The sequence below is a fragment of the Cherax quadricarinatus genome, chromosome 38 (assembly GCF_038502225.1).
Source record: "Cherax quadricarinatus isolate ZL_2023a chromosome 38, ASM3850222v1, whole genome shotgun sequence".
Lineage (NCBI taxonomy): Eukaryota > Metazoa > Arthropoda > Malacostraca > Decapoda > Parastacidae > Cherax > Cherax quadricarinatus.
Window position 1 is genome coordinate 5127693 of NC_091329.1, and position 20630 is coordinate 5148322.

Sequence of the window (20630 nt, forward strand, 5' to 3'; positions counted from 1 at the left end):
GAGGCAGATTTTGTCTGTCCAAAAATAAGCAATCTTCTGGACTGTTATTAATGATTTTTGCTTCAGGATGGTAGTTAGAATCACTGGAGAGTGAGGCATCGATTATTCAGTACTTGGGGTACAAGTGGCTCAGATCTCTGCCTCGAGATGATGATAAAAGCGTAGTTAACTGTTGCTTGTTTCAGCCTGGAGATTACTTCTGTAGGAATGAATGTGACATAATGGTGGTGGCTTTTATGTACAGAATAGAAGTCAAATGAAAAGTGTCTCAGCGTCCTTAAGTGTTTATGAGTTGAAACGGGATGGGGTCTTCATTTATGTTGACTATATTAAGGAACAACCTTGAGCTGAGCTTTGTGAAAAGAGGATTGAAAATTCGTGCTGTGTTGATTCCTCCTCCCCCCCCTTCCCCCCCGCTTTCCTCCCGACGCTGGGTACCATTCTCTCCAGAAGGTGCTTGTTTAAGAACCCAGCATATCTTTCGACATAAATTGTGGGAATATTTCCTCTTTCGTTTAAATTTGCTGACTCAGGACGGATGATGAAGACTGTGGAATGGAGGTAAAAAGACTTCTATATAGTTCAAATTTCATGCGTTCATGATTTGTGCAACATAAGAGTGAATTAGTGACGACAGTATTGTTAACCCTGAGGGTTTGTAACCCAGGATAGTCCATTAAAACTGTCTGGTTTATATCCATTGGGGACCTTTGAACCTCCTCGTGTGTGACCCATAATAGTTGGTAACAAATGCCACCATACATGCTCAGCGTTGTGATTTGTGCACGGATCGAACTCAGGTCCTTCATATGTTAGCAGAAGGCGCTACCTTTTGAGCCACGAAAATTATGATGCTTTTAGCAGTTCGCGTCAGGTATGATAATAGGTCATGTTTTAGCTTGTTACAATTCTTGCTCATGAACTAGTATAAATAGGTTATCAAAGTCTCCTGTGTGTAAGGGAATCACGGGTCCCAGGAGCTAGAGCTCCAGTTTTTTTTTTTTTGTCTTTTACTCGTACACCTAGATAATGCACTATAATTCCTAATCTAGATAGTAGAAAATTCTTATAGGCAGGTAACCTTGGTGTGGACTTCCAAATTCTCTACCATCTGTACTTTCCATGTATTCCCACACAAACAAGTTCATGTACTCGCCTAAGCGAGTAGAGGCTTCACAGGTTAGTTGTGTCTCGTGTAGTAAACCTCAAGTTCAGCGATACATTCTCCAGAGTGGTGTAAAATTTTAAGGTGACACTGCCTCGTGTTGGATTTATTATACATACTGAGGGCGAGGAAGCTGGAGTCGCTGATTCTGAATATATGTATCAACACGAGTTTGTAAACGATGCAGGTTGTGAAGTGTTAGTTTACGTTATAAATTATGAAGTTGGTGAGTGTTGTGTGTGGCAGGAAAGGAAAGTGGGAGATTTTTCTTTATTTTTTTTTAATCTTTGATGCACTAAGTTTATGGCTACCTATTCTCGTAGTAACCTGTTGTCATTGGCACTTGTCGATAGGCACTTGGCTTGTGTGTATAAAGGTCTTCCTGGTAACAGCAACTCTTTCAAGGAAGGTGCCTCGCTGGTACTGATGAGGGGCTCTTGATCCGGGGAATTGAACTTATCCTCTACTTCCTTGGATCGAACCTTAATGGCTCCCATTTCCCAGCGTTATATGACACCTATGGGTTTAGTGCTTCTCCCTGACCAAATTAAGCTTTTATTTCGCTGTACTGAAGACCGTCAGATGTGTGACGTTGATACTGTAAGGAAGACACGATTGTCCTCTCCTGAGTCCTTTTTCCTCTTCGTGTTCCAATGATGTTTATTGCGTTTATGTATTATATGTATTGGTTTTTGTTGTATTTTATAATCTAATCTAATCTAAATAACATATATTGAGAAAGTTGCTTAAAAAAATTGTAAGAAATCGACGTTGGCTTTGAGGACTGGGTCTCTTATTTGAACGTGCAGATTTTAAGTGCCAGAGTTCGCAAACACCGCGCTGCCAGACGTTTTGCAACCATTTTTAATGGTTAAACACACGTATGCAATTATAGAGTTTTGAAACCTAACCAAGAGTGGAAAAATTTAACTCGAAATGGATAGAAAAATGTTCAGAAATTAATGTTGTGTATTAGGTAAGAAAAATAAAGTGGAAAGCAAAGCTGGTGACTATAGCTAGCTATGTGTCCTATGTTCCAACATACACACGCACACTTTTTTATATATCAGATAATTAAATATTACACCAGAATTGGGAGACTTCCGTATATCAACGAGGATATATTCTAGCATACGCGTGTAACTCTACTCGCACTACTTTTAATACTCGAGCAAATTTGAACTTTTCCTGGTGCTGTTTACCCAACAGAGTCTTTCTTTCATTCCATTATACACTAGTGGTTAAATGTATGTTTTTTAGAAGTTTGCTACCTAAAAAAATAGTAATTAGTATTTGCATGTTTCCAGGAAGTATTGAGGAATTTGAGAATCGTGTAAGAAAATGAGCGTAAGAAAATAAACGTATTATATTTACTATGGGGGAAGAAAACAGTGTAGTGCCAGGGCACTCCCAGTATCCAGTGGTGGTGTGGGTGATACTGGCACTGTCCAGTGATGGGGGCGGTAGTGTCAGTCCTAGTGGTGGTGGTGTGGGCTTGCATGTTAGTGTTGCTACTGCAGTGTTCCAGTGTGTCGTCTACCTCTCATTACTGTCGTTCTTTAGGGCTACCTTGAACGACCAGAAAATAAGATCTCGTTGCGTGCCACTCAAGTGGGGAGTTTTAAAAGGATTTTTTTTTACAGATGTTGATTACTCATTAGAACACGAGTACCAAAAGTTTTTAGCTCTTCGACTTCATCATTTTCTTCTTATTAAATTGACACAAGTTGTTTGAATGTCAGTAAACCTGCTATAGCAAGATATGAGCAATGAGTATTTAATGTGAAGGTATGTGTGTATGATTCACTTGACCTGGGTGGTGAGCCAGACGGGTGTTCAATACAGGTTTGAGAGAAACCAGATTAGGAGAGGGGCTTGTTTCTTTGAAAAGATGCAACTCATTTTAACTTTATTAATACAGGGAAACCGGCAGGCCGGACTTGAGTCCTGGAGATGGGAAGTACAGTGCCTGCACTCTGAAGGAGGGGTGTTAATGTTGCAGTTTAAAAACTGTCGTGTAAAGCACCCTTCTGGCAAGACAGTGATGGAGTGAATGATGGTGAAAGTTTTTCTTTTTCGGGCCACCCTGCCTTGGTGGGAATCGGCCAGTGTGATAATAAAAAAAATATATAATAATAATACAATTATTTCTATGCCCCGACTTTTAGAGGAGGGGTAGCGAAGAGGCGGGGCCAAGAGCTGTGACCCGACCCCTGCAATCACATAAGTGTCTCTCACTCTGTGGTGCTGCAAGTATAGTCTTGTTATTCATTAATAAAGTTACTGATGAAGTATAGGAAATGAAACTGGGAGGTTAGTTGACAGTAATGCTGTTTTTTTCTAGTTATGGGCGGTAGTCCACAGCAGAGGCGTTTGTGGGGCTTTACTGTGTGTAGCCTGAGCGAAGACGTTAAGTGTGAAGGAGTGTGCAGATGATTAATATGTCGGTTCACTCCACATGTGTTGGATGATAATGAAATGTGTTGGGAGGGGGGGGGGCCTTATTCGCTTGATAACCCAGTAGAATATATGGGGTTTCTCTTCCTGTGCTGGATACCACAGAAGAATGTATGGGTTGTTTTCCTATGTTTGGTACCACAGACGAATGTATGGACAGCAGAATGTGGATACTGTCTTTGTGTTGGATAACACAGTAGATCAAGAACCTTTCAAGAGGACTAAGTAAAGTTATGCAAATTGGAATTTTAGTTACTTCATGCAGATTTCTGGCTTATGTCGGTGGTGTTTATTGTACTTCACGTAAAGTAAAAGTGGACTTTGGTTATTAGGCATTAAGTGAGCTTATAACAGCCCTGTAGCTCTCACAACATTAAATTGTGGACTTAGTGCTTAGGTAAGTTTACCTGACCATATAATATTTTCTGTGACATGTAATTGTCTTCGTTGCTGTATAGCCCTTGTGGCTTAGCGCTTCTTTTTGATTATAATAATAATAATAATTGTCTTCGTTGCATGGATTACCATCCAAGTGGCTTTTGTGTTTCAAAGTTGGTTGAACTCTTGAAATGTATGCTACGAGTTTAAACATTATATATAAGAACATAAGAACGAAGGAACACTGCAGAAGGCCTACTGGCCCATGCGAGGCAGGTCCAAGTCTCCTACCGGCTTAAGCCAATGCACCCAACCTAGTCAGGTCAGGTCACATTGACTTAAGGGAGGAACACGGCAACCGACCTGTTAGCACAAGCTATCAGGTCTAACTCACACCCACCCACATCTACTCATGTATTTATCCAACCTATTTTTAAAGCTACACAACGTTCTGGCCTCTATAACGGTACTTGGGAGTTTGTTCCACTCATCCACAACTCTATTACCAAACCAGTACTTTCCTATATCCTTCCTGAATCTGAATTTTTCCAACTTAAAACCATTGCTGCGAGTCCTGTCTAGGCTAGATATTTTCAGCACACTATTTACATCCCCTTTATTTATTCCCGTCTTCCATTTATACACCTCAATCATATCCCCCCTAATTCTACGCCTTTCTAGAGAGTGCAGTTTCAGGGCCCTTAGTCTATCCTCATAGGGAAGGTTTCTGATACATGGGATCATCTTTGTCATCCTCCTTTGTACATTTTCCAGAGAATTTATATCCATTCTGTAATACGGTGACCAAAACTGTGCAGCATAATCTAAATGAGGCCTAACCAAGGATGTATAGAGTTGAAGAACAACCTGAGGACTCCTATTATTTATGCTTCTTGATATGAAGCCAAGGATTCTATTAGCTTTATTGCGAACACTTATGCACTGTTGTCTTGGTTTCAGATTACTGCTAACCAGAACTCCTAAATCTTTTTCGCAATCCGTAATATTAAGATCTACATTATTTAGTTTATATGTGGCATGGTTATTGTCCTGTCCAACATTTAGAACTTTGCATTTGTCTATATTAAACTGCATCTGCCACTTCTCCGACCACTGCATCAGTCTATTCAAATCTTCCTGGAGTGCTCGAATGTCCTCGTCAGAATGAATTCGACGGCCTATTTTGGTGTCATCGGCAAACTTGCCGATGTCGCTCTTTATGCCCTCATCTATGTCGTTTATGTAGATTGTGAACAGCAGGGGGCCCAACACTGACCCCTGTGGAACACCGCTCGTGACGCTTCCCCACTCTGATTTCTCCCCATTTATGCAAACTCGCTGCTGCCTATTTGTCAACCATGCCTCTATCCAGGAAAAAATTTCTCCTCCTATTCCATGTGCTTTAATTTTCCTCAATAGTCTCTGATGTGGGACCCTGTCAAAAGCCTTACTGAAGTCCATATACACAATATCATATTCATTACCATGATCTACCTCCTCAAATACCTTAGTGAAAAAAGTTAATAAATTCGTAAGGCAGGAACGCCCCTTTGTAAAACCATGTTGAGATTCGTTGATTAATTTATGCTTTTCAAGGTGGCTACGAACTGCCTCGGCAATTATTGATTCCATAAATTTTCCCACTATGGAGGTTAGGCTTATTGGTCTATAGTTCGAAGCTAAGGACCTGTCACCTGTTTTGAAAATAGGTATCACATTTGCCATTTTCCACTTATCTGGCACCATGCCAGTTTGTAGTGATATGTTGAAAAGATTAGCCAAAGGTGTGCTAAGCTCCTCTTTACATTCCTTTAGAACCCTTGCATACAGTTCATCAGGGCCTGGGGATTTGTTAGGTTTTAATTTATCTATTTGCCTAAGGACCATGTCACTTGTGACCCTAATAGTGCACAGTTTATTATCGTCCTGTTCTACATAATTTATCATTACTGGAATATCGCTGGTATCCTCCTGTGTAAAAACTGAGAGGAAGTATGTGTTAAAAATTCTACACATTTCTTTATCACTGTCAGTGAGCTGACCCGAGGAACTTTTGAGTGGGCCTATCTTGTCCCTGATCTTACTTCTGTATACCTGAAAGAATCCTTTTGGGTTAGTCTTCGATTCTCTTGCAACTTTAACCTCATAATCTCTTTTTGCTTTTCTAATTCCCTTTTTTATTTCTCTCTTTAACTGAATATATCGATTTCTTAATTGCCCCTCTCCTCTTTTGATTTGCCTATATACGCCTCTCTTTTACGAGCGATTCACTCTCCAACTCACTGCCTCTCTTCCACAATTATATATGCTCTGAAAACATTATCATCATTGTTAAAAAGACAATGCAGTGGTGCGTTTCACCAAAGAGTGCGTTGTTTAATAAGTGCATGAACTTCACAAAGTTCACTTATAGGTGAAACATTATACTAATTAAGGCTTTATTTCACTAATCGTCTATTCATCGGTGTTACACCTTTAATCAATACATTATCAGTGTTGACGCTAGTAAAATTTAATTCTTTATTGCAGAATGTGGCAATAATTCCATGACTAACCACTATTCCCGGTACATGAGAGAGTAATACTTTTTGCAAAAATATCCTAGTGGCTACATTTGCAATTTTCGTGTACGTTGCCTTGACTTTGAATGTAATCCTACTGAGCCTATACTTTAAAAAAAAAATCATATTCTGGAATTGTATGGAATTTAGTTGTAGTTTGATGCTAAACCTTAGTCAAGTTTCAGATATTTTCGTGTCAGTGTAGTCTGTCTTATCACCTAATTTCTATTAACCCCATGAGAAGATAATTATATTAGAGATGAGTGTTAACCTCCCATCGAGTGTAGTTATAATAAAGTGTGTAGTGCATTTTCTTTTTTAAACTAAATTGTGTGCTACCACCCCTATTATATATGTTAATCACACAGTGGGAATAAGAACTATCAGTTTCCCTGCCATATTTCATCATACAGGATAGGGCTCATACAAGGTGTTGAAACTGACAACCTGAGCTGGGAGACCGGTATCGTCAAGCATTCTAGCAAGGGTATAATTATCAGATACGGGCTCATCGGAGGTTTCCTTGCAGCATAGGTGGAGTTATTATCACTTGAGAATTTCCATCTCTCAGGAAGAGCGTGTAGTGCAAACAGAGATGTGGAGGGGGAGAGGTGGGGATAGTCCAGGTAGTGGTGCGTGACTGAGTGGTTAAAAGGAAGGTTCAGATGATGGGTAAGACCCACGCCAATTGGTAGGGGGGGGGGGGTGTCTGGCTGCGTATCATTGATCGCACCGCTCATGGGTATAACGAACAGGTCTTAACTCGTATTCTTGCTGACCAAATAAGCCACTTGGAACGATCGTACGAAGAAAAACATAAATGAAGTAAAATGGAACATTGTTATTCCACGCGTTGACTAAATGTTTGAAAACACTTGTTAAATCCAAGAGGTGCTACGATATCGTCATATTATTGTGAAACTGAACCCTATTAAACGTTTTGCATTCAGGCAGGATTGCTGTCCTTTTCCTTCTGTCTCTTGAACATATAAAATGCATAATTCTGTAATGTTTCATTTACAATTTAGGATGCTCCAGCATTTGACATGATCAGACCTAATCTACTAGCTCAGTACAATAAACTGTGGGCAACAGTTGTATAATAAATTTCCCAAATGTTACACTTACATTTATTCGACTTGATTCCACAGTTTGTCAGCAATGCCATACTTTTACCAATTGTTAAAAAAAAATGGAGAGCTTACAGGGTGCTAGTGAATGGGTACCTTATTCCCGGAGTATTTTTTGGTTTCATCTTTAAGTTGTATGAAACATCCGCATTTTGAGCTATTTACATGGGATTACCATTTTGGTCTCTTTAAACCAATAATGTCGGCATTGATGTTTATTTAATAAGCGCGCAATTTTAATTCTCTTTTACAATTTAATAATAAAAAGCTTCCGTTGAGTTTTTCTCATCGATAAGTGGCGACTATGCTCTGTGAATCTGAGAATGTGTTAATGAAGATCAGGAAGAAGGAAGAGCAGAGGTGCCGGGCAGAGGTAAAGGGATGTCAAGTGGAGGGGGAAGAGCACAGAGGCAGGGCAGAGGTAAAGGGATTTTAAGTGGAGGGGGAAGAGCACAGAGGCAGGGCAGAGGTAAAGGGATGGATATGTAGATAAGGTTGAGCTCATGGGAGGTTCATCTTGCCAGCTGCTGCTGAAGCTGTGTCACTGATCATACAAATTCAATTTGCCCCCATTTCCTCGTGGTTATCCCTACGCATATGTATATATGAATTTCGTGATGTCAAACTGATTTTCATTAAGTTATTATAGCGATGAATTTTCACGACTTAATTAATATTCAAAGTGATGGTTGCTCCGTAAGCAGATTGATTGCACATTGCATAAAAAGCAGACGTGTAATATAAATCTCGTGAATGGACATTATTATATTTAGGAGAGGAGCGCCTTAGGAATAGGAAGAATTGAGGTTGGATCCGGAGAGAGCAGGGATCGTGAATGGATATAGTAAATGTACATGCCTGTGAATTGCTTTAGAGTTTAGGCTTCGTGAAGTTTTAATCTCCTGAGTGTTTTGTAGTTCTCTTTCAATTATTTGGTGGTGGTTCTTTAGTGATGTCTGCATGGCGGGACACCCGTGAGTAATTCGCTACACGTTTTATGATAGACACCTGTGCCATCTTCCTGGCAGACTCAACACTGCCACCTTTATTTATTTCAGTGGTGAGGAGGCTGGAATGAGAGCAGAAAGAAACCTGAACACCTCCAGATCAGTCTTCAACTTCCTGCAAGACTTTTAATCCTGTTTTCTTTTTTTAAATATATCTGTAACCAAGAACTAATTTGGTGATAGTGGCATAGTGTTTTGGTGTTAAGGAACAATCAAGGAAGCAAGAAAGTTTATATTTTTTTTTATTTGAGTGTAATTATAAAAATGCCACTGAAGAAGTATATACGTGCTCCGGTGGAAGAGATACCCAGTATCAAGGAAAAGCTGGCCTTCTTCGAGCACCAGGCTAGAGGTAACACTCTAACCTCACTATAGTTAACTCAGCTCTGCCTATCACTCTCCAGCGTCATTCCCCATCCTCCCCTGCATAGTATAGCTGCTCATATAACACACCATTATCAGCACTTAACCTCTCCCCTCACTCCCTAGCTGATCCCGTTAAGCTAAATTTAAAGTCTACTGACTACACTGAGCCATTAAGGCTGTAATTCATATGAACACTAACCTCAAGAATACTTTAATATCGAAAATAAATGTATAGCTCTGTATAAACCGGGTGGTTCTAATAGAAATCCCTTCTCAGTCTACCTTGTAGTGTGAGCACACGACACACTACTCTTAACATGTTATGGCTTAATTTCCATGCATATTTGTATCTAAGACTACTTCCGTAATGAAAGATATTTGTCGTGTTCTCAACTCTCACCTAAGGATGCTTTATTCTTAAACCTTAACCCTGCCATAGCTCTTACCTAAGATATTATTTTGTTTAGACAATTCCTCAGCTATTGTAGTTTATTGCGAAATTATATATATTTTTTTAGATATCTCATAGATCTGAAATATAATGTTCACTCGCAGATATTTTTTTTTTTTTTTTTTTTTTTTTTTTTGAGAATGCTATTCAGTGCATGTTTTTTTTTTTTTTTAGCCTGTAAAATATAAGGGAACGGACTTACAATGGAATAATATGACCTGTCAATCAGTTCTCGTGTACCCTTTTTCCCCTTTTGATTCACTCTACCCCATCTATTCACTAAAGTTGACTGTTTCCTTTATCTTAAGCAGCCTCATCGTTGAATTCCAGATCCACATTAATTCTAAACTTACTTTTATTATTCGTTACTTTAACAATCAAACTTATAAGACACGCATGCAGCACTAGATAACTTTTGAAACGTTTCGTCCACCGAGGGCTTTTATCACTAATTTAGCAAAACGTGTCCAAATTAACCTAACTGGCTTTGCATACTTGTCTGTTTCCGGCACCCCAGCCGAGTCCAGACACAGCTGCTATGTGGTTTCATAGGTTGGAACCTATACCAAAACATTTTTGCAGCGCTGCATGACCTTTACGGGTTTAGCGCTTAAATAGAATACAATAATGTATGACCCTTATGTGTTTAGCGCTTTCTTATTAAATAATAATTATAGTTTTTCTCCTTTATGTAGTTTCTCATAAACTTCAATCTTTGTCAACCCTTTCTTCTTAACACTTGTCCCATTAACATAGATATTTTCCTTTTTTGCCTTCTAACAAAGTTTTTTTTTTTTTTCGTCTTCCCTTTTTCTTCCTTGACATTTGTCCCTTCATATTTAATATTTTCTCGTTTACCATTTGCAGAATTTTCTACTTTATTTCTTATCAGTAATCCGTTCCCTATTCACATTGCTTATCGAACTTCTAAATTTTTACTAGGTAATGAGCAGTGTCCTATGACGTGGGAAAGGGAGGCCGCCGCCTTTTTGTTATTACACTTCTTTTTATATTGTGTTCCAAGTAACTTCTTGGAAAATTTTGTCCCCATAGACAAGAGCTGTTATTGAGTGTCGGTTATTGCATTTACTTATGTTGCACTATTATAATCTTTGATTTTTGTCTGAATTTGCAGCTGTTTTGTTATAAGGTTCTTTGGTAGGATGCAGTGTTTTGTTTACCTATTTTGGCAATTGTTTCGCGCATTCGGACTTGTTTTGAATGTAAAACTGCAGCATATTTCAGCTGTTTTAGACTAATTTGGCATGTGTTCCTTAATTGTACTTTGGCTTCCAGGAAGTGTGTGCTGTAGTCGGTTACATGGAGTGGTGTGCATAGTGCAAACCTGGGCCACTTCTAATGTACAATATATTACCCATGGGCACAGTTGTACCCTATTGTAATATATATATATATATATATATATATATATATATATATATATATATATATATATATATATATATATATATATATATATCTCCATGGGGAAGTGGAGCAGAATTCTTCCTCCGTAAGCCATGCGTGTTGTAAGAGGCGACTAAAATGCCGGGAGCAAGGGGCTAGTAACCCCTTCTGTACAGATTACTAAAATTAAAAAGAAAAAACTTTAGTTTTTCTTTTTGGGCCACCCTGCCTTGGTGGGATACGGCCGGTTTGTTGAAAAAAAAAATATATATATATATATATAATATATATATATATATATATATATATATATATATATATATATATATATATATATATATATATATATATATATATATATATATATATATATATAAAATGTCGTGCCTAATAGGTAAAACTTTACTGTATGTTTTTTTTTTCTTGCTGTTCTCTTAACACTGCCCAATGTACAATTATCTGTACAAGTCGAGCTTATAAATTTGGATTGATAAACTTTCTTTAATCTTAGCTCTCTGCATGGTAATTTTATTAGTTTTTAGGATATACGAACAAATGGTTTTTGTATATTTATTGAGATTTGTGCAAGTAAGCATATTGCTGTAGAATAACACATGCGACATTATATTATGAGATTTTTCACCACAATGGGCAAAAAGTCTCCTAATATATTGTCGGAAGTGTTGCATACGTGCCTTTATCCCACAATTTGGCGGCATTGATATGCCTAGTATTTATACTTGTGTATATTGTTACGTTATGTAATAAGATTACAATAGTGATACCTGTTACTCGGGGGGTGGGGCGGATCTCAAAGAAAGCAAGGGAGGTAATTATAATTTTGTTTAATGTTTTGATTAGTGGGTGTTATTTAAAAGTATTTTTTATAAGTTTATTTTATGCCTTGGCAATTTATCGTGTTTGTATCATAGTTTGCGCTCTCTGTGCTGGTATGTTTTTCTTTTAATGTGAAAATATTTTCAAGGAGAGGGAGGGGTGATCGCCCTCATACCCTCTATTTCCTACCCAGTCACACTATAGAAAGTGGTAATGGCTACCTTATTGAATGATGTACCGCATTACCTAAAGCTTTTTAAGACAACTCTTACCTTACAAATATTAATGTTAATAATACTAACTTGCAACTGATGCATGGAAGTTGGTCAGAGCGCAAAGAGTGTTAGTATTTCAGTATCTTGAAACTTAGTTTAGAGATGTGACTTTAAGTGTTGATGATGCGTTTCAGAAGTGGTGTACGGAGCCATGATCCCTGAGCCAGACTATAGTGACGACGAGAGAGAAACCACTAAACCCTCCATCACCTCAATAGTCACCAGGAACAATCAAGTCAACTGGTAAGTTCTCTTTCTTAAAATCTTCCTTTATTTTAAAGAATAGTGAGTTATGTGCATCGTATGTAGGTATATTCTTTAATGTACCATGAAAATATAGCGTAAAATAAAATCACAGTACCATGGCTTGAACAATTCACGACCCACAAATTACAAATGAAAACTATAAGTTTTCGTTCCTCCATGAGCACTGTCACTCATTTGTAGGTTAGTTGGGAACATTTGTTTGTTGGAATTGTTACTAGTCAGTTTTATAGAAGCTCGTTAACTACAAGACTTGGTGAGACTTTGCTGTCTTTGCCTCTTTGTAAACGGTATACATATTCTTAATGCCTGGATGATGAATATTATTACATTCAGATGGGAGCAATAAACCCCTAGGGGTCATACAGCCTCTGGTGGAATGCGATGCAATCAGGTTCACTCCAAGGAAGGGATTCAATTCCCTGGAACCTCCCTTGAGGGAATCAGGATGAAAAGTAACAGCGATCATTCACGGGGTCAGTCCTGGGTCCCACGTTATTTGTATGTTGCTGGAAAGTTGCTAAAATGTTGTGCAGTGGGTTGTTGCTCCCCATATACACTGAGCCAAGCAAAAAAATAATGAGGTGAATAGATCCTTGAAGGATATATTTAGGTTATTTTAATATTGAATGTATTGTGGAAAACACTGATTGTAAACACCTGTTATGAATGAAAGGAAATTTGTAAACACCTGTTATGAATGAAAGGAAATTGGGCGCTGTATCATTAAAACAATTTGGAAATTAGAAGAATTTGAAAAGCTAGCACAATTAGTCACATCTGAAGCAGAGTACGAATTAAAGGTGATGTGGCAATGCTGAATGAGCAAACTTAGAAAAAAGGGGGTCTGAATTGTTTGATTAAAGAATAGAGGGGAGGGAAGTTGGTTTTGCGTCTTCATTCATAGGTTTGTTCATTTACAACATTACAGGTTCATTTGTTCACAGACTTATTTCTTCATTCATTCAATCGGGCTTATTTGCCCCATGACGCTGGTGAGGGGCTCTTGATCTAAGGAATTGGATCTGTGCTCCAGTTCCTTGAATTGAGCCTGAGTACCTTCCATCTTCCCCCCTCCCATGCACTGTATAATCCTACGGGTTTAGCGCTTTCCCATGTATTAACACATTGGCCGATTTCCCACCAAAGCAGGGTGACCTGAAAAAGAAAAACTTTCATCATCATTCACTCCATCACTGTCTTGCCAGAGGCATGCTTACACTACAGTTATAAAACTGCAACACTAACACCTCTCCTTCAGAGTGCTGGTACTCTGAAGGAGGGCCAGCACTCTGGCCCTCCTTCACAGAAACTGCCCTGCCAGTTTCTGTGAATCCCTTCATAAATGTTACCCTGTTTACACTCCAACAACACGTCAAGTCCTAAAAACCATTTGTCTCCATTTGCTCCTGTCTAACATGCTCATGCACGCTTACTGGAAGTCCAAGCCCCTTGCACACAAAACCTCCTTTACCCCCCTTCCTCCAACCTTTCCTAGGCTGACCCCTACCCAGCCTTCCCTCCACTACAGATTTGTATAATACAACTCAATAAGTAACTTGTTAAAAATAAGAATTAAAGAAGACTTAGACATTAAGTGTAAAGTTCGGTACTTGTGTGAATTTTCACAGATAATATCATTCATTGTCCTAATAAATGGTTTCCACTTGGTCCTGTTCATTGCCATTTTTTATAATTATTTATATAATATACCTGCTACATTTTTGGATTGAATACGTGGCCGTTTTTTAATTGTGCATTCTTTCTTTCTGTTCTTGAATACGAAACTGTACATTTCCTGAATGTTCCGTCGTAAATTTTTCAATATTGCTGAGCTATCATTGCACATCTTGTCAATCTCTTGAATCTCAGACTTGTGTACTATACTCGACATTTATCCATCGTAACATAATTACATATTTTGTCTTCCTTACATGATACGTGTTTTTCATATTTTATTACAGTGCTATATAACCACTTGAGACTCAAGTAAAGCTGAAGTTCATTTTTGTACTATCATTGGTTACACTGAAGTTTCATTTCTTATTAATGCTTTAAAGGGAATAAAACTTTGCTGGTCATATCTCATTGGTCTGATATTTCATAGTCAGAAAGGAGTGTGACGGATGTAATTTTTGGTCCACCAGCCATGTTGGAAAATGATAAAGTTGAAAGTGAATAATAATTATCCTTTTCAGTATCAACAGCAACAACAAAGAACAAGACAAACTACAGTCTAGCCAGGGACGAATAGATGAACGAGGCCTCATTATGCCCAAGAAGCTAGTCAACCCATACCTTGAGTCATCTGACAAAAAGAATCTCCACAGAGAACTGATGTTCAACCAAAAGAGGTAAAGTATGAAATTTATGAAACTACTAGGCTATAGTCCATCACCATGTATCCCAAGGCATTGGGATCAGGAATTACCATTTCCAAAATTAATTTTAAAAATACAGTGGTCCCCTAAGTTATGATATTAATCCGTTCCAGAAGACGTATTATACCTCACAATTATCAACTCGAGCCCCAGATTACATGGTTTTATGGTGTAATTCATTTTAAGACCCTGGAAGTACAATTTTTACTGTACCTTGGACATGCACATTTACTGATGTAACTTACAGGCACTGTATCTCCCTTCACCTGCTTCTCTCTTATCTGTAAAAACAACAGTTTTTCCATCTCTATGATAATTTCTCTGCCTTTTTTTTTTTCACTAGCTTAGATTTGTCAGCCACTTTAATATTCTTTATTATTTCTTATTTGCTTGATAATAGCAGAAATGGTCGATTGTGAGAAGTGATATTCACACACCAATGCACTAATTTCTTGCTTGATCATCAGAAAAATTGCCTTTTTACCAAGCATTTTAGGGGGCATGATGACATCGTAACAAAAAATATGGTGCATTTTTAACACAAATCCAATTATGAAGGGTAAATAATCCAGTTCTGTGATAGCTTCAAACTGAAGAATAGACAAATACTGTAGTAGAAATTGCTATTGACCAAGATGCTACCGTAGACATATTAACCCTTAAACTGTCCAAACGTAGATCTACGTTTGCTTGTGTAGCGCTCTGAACGTAGATCTGCGTTTTTTTTACATTGTTTCTTATGAGAAAATCAAGGTCAGAGTGCTACGCGTGCAAACGTAGATCTACGTTTGGACAGTTTAAGGGTTAAACCCCCACATCGCTGGTTTCCTGAGGCCCACACACACACGCCGACCATAATAATAATCTTTATTTCTATAAGTGTGACAAAACTATTATAGCCCTAGCTGACATCATTGGCATACTACTGTATATAGAAAGCCTCTGATTATGCAGAGCATTTTGGGCAACTTAGATTAATCTTGTTACCCATGGTGCAACCCACAACAGTTGTACCATCATATGCATATACAGTGGAACCTTGGCTTACGAATGCCCCACCATGCGAATTTTTCAGGATACGAACAGTCATTTGATCGATTTTTTGCTTCTGGATACGAACGAAATTTCAGGATGCAAACTTCCTCCTCAAGAGAGGTTCCTGGGTGAGGTTCTTGACAAAGAGAATTGGATCTGTGCTCCACTTCCGTAAATTAATAATATAATAATAATAATAATTATTATTAATACGTACTAATAATAATACACTGCAGCAGGCCTGTTGGTCCATACTAGGCAGGTCCTTCATAATCCATCCCACTAACAATATTTGCCCAATTCAATTTTCAATGCTACCCAAGCAACAAGCTTTGATAATTCTATTTACCCATGTGCAGGTCCTGCTCACATCCAACCCTTCACTAATGTAACTTTTTTTTTTTTTTTTTAAACAAGTCAGCCATCTCCCACCGAGGCAGGGTGACCCAAAAAGAAAGAAAATTCCCATAAAGAAAATACTTTCATCATCATTCAACACTTTCACCTCACTCGCACATAATCACTTTTTGCAGAGGTGCTCAGAATACAACAGTTTAGAAGCATATACATATAAAGATACACAACATATCCCTCCAAACTGCCAATATCCCAAACCCCTCCTTTAAAGTGCAGGCATTGTGCTTCCCATTTCCAGGACTCAAGTCTGGCTGTAGTATAAAAATAACCAGTTTCCCTGAATCCCTTCACTAAATATTACCCTGCTCACACTCCAACAGATCGTCAGGTCCCAAATACCATTCATCTCCATTCACTCCATTCACTTGCTGAAAGTCCAAGCCCCTCGCCCACAAAACCTCCTATACCCCCTCCCTCCAACCTTTTCAAGGACGACCCCTACCCCACCTTCTTTCCCCTACAGATTTATACGCTCTCCATGTCATTCTACTTTGATCCATTCTCTCTAAATGACCAAACCACCTCAACAACCCCTCTTCAGCCCTCTGACTAATACTTTTATTAACTCCACACCTTCTCCTAATTTCCACACTCCGAATTTTCTGCATAATATTAACACCACACATTGCCCTTAGACAGGACATCTCCACTGCCTCCAAATGCTGCCTCACTGCAGCCATTACACCCATAAAAGAGTATTGGTACTACTATACTTTCATACATTCCCTTCATTGCCTCCATAGATAACGTTTTTTGTCTCCACATCTACTTCAACATACCACTCGCCTTTTTTCCTTATCAATTCTATGATTAACTTCATCCTTCATAAATCCATCTGTTGACACATCAACTCCCAAATATCTGAAAACTTTCACTTCTTCCATACTCCTCCCCAATTTGATATCCAATTTTTCTTTATCTAAATCATTTGATACCCTCATCACCTTACTCTTTTCTATGTTCACTTTCAACTTTCTACCTTTACACACACTCCCAAACTCATCCACTAACCTTTGCAATTTTTCTTTAGAATCTCCCATAAGCACAGTATCATCAGCAAAAAGTGTGTAAATTCCCATTTTGTATTTGATTCCCAATAGTTTAATCCCACCCCTCTCCCAAACACCCTAGCATTTACTTATTTTACAACCCCATGTATGTTTTTTTTTTTTTTTTTTTCTCAACAAGTCGGCCGTCTCCCACCGAGGCAGGGTGACCCCAAAAAAAGAAAGAAAATCCCCAAAAAGAAAATACTTTCATCATTCAACACTTTCACCACACTCACAAATTATCACTGTTTTTGCAGAGGTGCTCAGAATACAACAGTTTAGAAGCATATACATATAAAGATACACAACATATCCCTCCAAACTGCCAATATCCCAAACCCCTCCTTTAAAGTGCAGGCATTGTACTTCCCATTTCCAGGACTCAAGTCCGACTGTATGAAAATAACCGGTTTCCCTGAATATTTATTTTTTATTTTTTTTTATTATCACACCGGCCGATTCCCACCAAGGCAGGGTGGCCCGAAAAAGAAAAACTTTCACCATCATTCACTCCATCACTGTCTTGCCAGAAGGGTGCTTTACACTACAGTTTTTAAACTGCAACATTAACACCCCTCCTTCAGAGTGCAGGCACTGTACTTCCCATCTCCAGGACTCAAGTCCGGCCTGCCGGTTTCCCTGAATCCCTTCATAAATGTTACTTTGCTCACACTCCAACAGCACGTCAAGTATTAAAAACCATTTGTCTCCATTCACTCCTATCAAACACGCTCAAGCATGCCTGCTGGAAGTCCAAGCCCCTCGCACACAAAACCTCCTTTACCCCCTCCCTCCAACCCTTCCTAGGCCGACCCCTACCCCGCCTTCCTTCCACTACAGACTGATACACTCTTGAAGTCATTCTGTTTCGCTCCATTCTCTCTACATGTCCGAACCACCTCAACAACCCTTCCTCAGCCCTCTGGACAACAGTTTTGGTAATCCCGCACCTCCTCCTAACTTCCAAACTACGAATTCTCTGCATTATATTCACACCACACATTGCCCTCAGACATGACATCTCCACTGCCTCCAGCCTTCTCCTCGCTGCAACATTCATCACCCACGCTTCACACCCATATAAGAGCGTTGGTAAAACTATACTCTCATACATTCCCCTCTTTGCCTCCAAGGACAAAGTTCTTTGTCTCCACAGACTCCTAAGTGCACCACTCACTCTTTTTCCCTCATCAATTCTATGATTCACCTCATCTTTCATAGACCCATCCGCTGACACGTCCACTCCCAAATATCTGAATACGTTCACCTCCTCCATACTCTCTCCCTCCAATCTGATATTCAATCTTTCATCACCTAATCTTTTTGTTATCCTCATAACCTTACTCTTTCCTGTATTCACCTTTAATTTTCTTCTTTTGCACACCCTACCAAATTCATCCACCAATCTCTGCAACTTCTCTTCAGAATCTCCCAAGAGCACAGTGTCATCAGCAAAGAGCAGCTGTGACAACTCCCACTTTGTGTGTGATTCTTTATCTTTTAACTCCACGCCTCTTGCCAAGACCCTCGCATTTACTTCTCTTACAACCCCATCTATAAATATATTAAACAACCACGGTGACATCACACATCCTTGTCTAAGGCCTACTTTTACTGGGAAAAAATTTCCCTCTTTCCTACATACTCTAACTTGAGCCTCACTATCCTCGTAAAAACTCTTCACTGCTTTCAGTAACCTACCTCCTACACCATACACTTGCAACATCTGCCACATTGCCCCCCTATCCACCCTGTCATACGCCTTTTCCAAATCCATAAATGCCACAAAGACCTCTTTAGCCTTATCTAAATACTGTTCACTTATATGTTTCACTGTAAACACCTGGTCCACACACCCCCTACCTTTCCTAAAGCCTCCTTGTTCATCTGCTATCCTATTCTCCGTCTTACTCTTAATTCTTTCAATTATAACTCTACCATACACTTTACCAGGTACACTCAACAGACTTATCCCCCTATAATTTTTGCACTCTTTTATCCCCTTTGCCTTTATACAAAGGAACTATGCATGCTCTCTGCCAATTCCTAGGTACCTTACCCTCTTCCATACATTTATTAAACAATTGCACCAACCACTCCAAAACTATATCCCCACCTGCTTTTAACATTTCTATCTTTATCCCATCAATCCCGGCTGCCTTACCCCCTTTCATTTTACCTACTGCCTCACGAACTTCCCCCACACTCACAACTGGCTCTTCCTCACTCCTACAAGATGTTATTCCTCCTTGCCCTATACACGAAATCACAGCTTCCCTATCTTCATCAACATTTAACAATTCCTCAAAATATTCCTTCCATCTTCCCAATACCTCTAACTCTCCATTTAATAACTCTCCCTGAATCCCTTCACTAAATATTACCCTGCTCACACTCCAACAGATCGTCAGGTTCCAAGTACCATTCGTCTCCATTCACTCCTATCTAACACGCTCACGCACGCTTGCTGGAAGTCCAAGCCCCTCGCCCACAAAACCTCCTTTACCCCCTCTCTCCAACCCTTTTGAGGACGACCCCTACCCCTCCTTCCTTCCCCTATAGATTTATATGCTTTCCATGTCATTCTACTTTGATCCATTCTCTCTAAATGACCAAACCACCTCAACAACCCCTCTTCTCCCCTCTGACATGCTTTTATTAACTCCACACCTTTTCCTAATTTCCACACTCCGAATTTTCTGCATAATATTTACACCACACATTGCCCTTAGACAGGACATCTCCACTGCCTCCAATCATCTCCTCACTGTTCCATTTACCACCCAAGCTTCACATCCATATAAGAGTGTTGGTACTACTATACTTTCATACATTCCCTTCTTTGCCTCCATAGATAACGCTTTTTTGACTCCACATATACCTCAACGCACCACTCACCTTTTTTCCCTCATTAATTCTATGATTAACTTCATCCTTCATAAATCCATCCGCCGACATGTCAACTCCCAAGTATCTGAAAACATTCACTTCTTCCATACTCCTCCTCCCCAATTTGATATCCAATTTTTCTTCATCTAAATCATTTGATACCCTCATCACCTTCCTCTTTTCTATGTTCACTTTCAACTTTCTACCTTTACACACATTCCCAAACTCATCCACTAACCTTTGCAATTTTTCTTTAGAATCTCCCATAAGCACAGTATCATCAGCAAAAAGTAACTGTGTCTATTCCCATTTTGAATTTGATTCCCCATAATTTAATCCCACCCCTCTCCCAAACACCCTAGCATTTACTTCTTTTACAACCCCAATCTATAAATATATTAAACAACCATGGTGACGATTAAAATGGTATAAAATACCGACAGATTGTTAGGTAAGACACATATGCAACAGTTAGGTATCTTTATATCGAAACGTTTCGCCTACACAGTAGGCTTCTTCAGTCGAGTACAGAAAAGTTGATAGAAGCAGAAGAGACTTGAA

At 39.0% G+C, this 20630-nt stretch overlaps 1 protein-coding gene and 1 long non-coding RNA gene across 3 annotated transcripts in view; both read left to right on the top strand.

Annotated features, from left to right (window-relative positions):
• Positions 1 to 8873, top strand: part of LOC128692960 (uncharacterized) — a 65172-nt gene extending 56299 nt beyond the window's left edge. The window contains exon 5 of the long non-coding RNA XR_008407647.2: positions 8750 to 8873. This is a non-coding gene — a long non-coding RNA (uncharacterized lncRNA). The remainder of the gene's footprint in view (positions 1 to 8749) is intronic.
• The window catches only part of LOC128692958 (uncharacterized), a 239901-nt gene that overhangs the window by 212210 nt on the left and 7061 nt on the right, over positions 1 to 20630 (top strand). Inside the window, exons 5-6 of one of the 2 annotated variants that reach the window (XM_053782352.2) lie at positions 12172 to 12277; positions 14497 to 14652. In XM_053782352.2, the coding sequence (XP_053638327.1) occupies positions 12172 to 12277; positions 14497 to 14652 (262 nt within the window). Of the gene's footprint in view, positions 1 to 12168; positions 12278 to 14496; positions 14653 to 20630 lie in introns of both variants that reach the window. The other variant, XM_053782351.2, reaches the window with a different exon arrangement.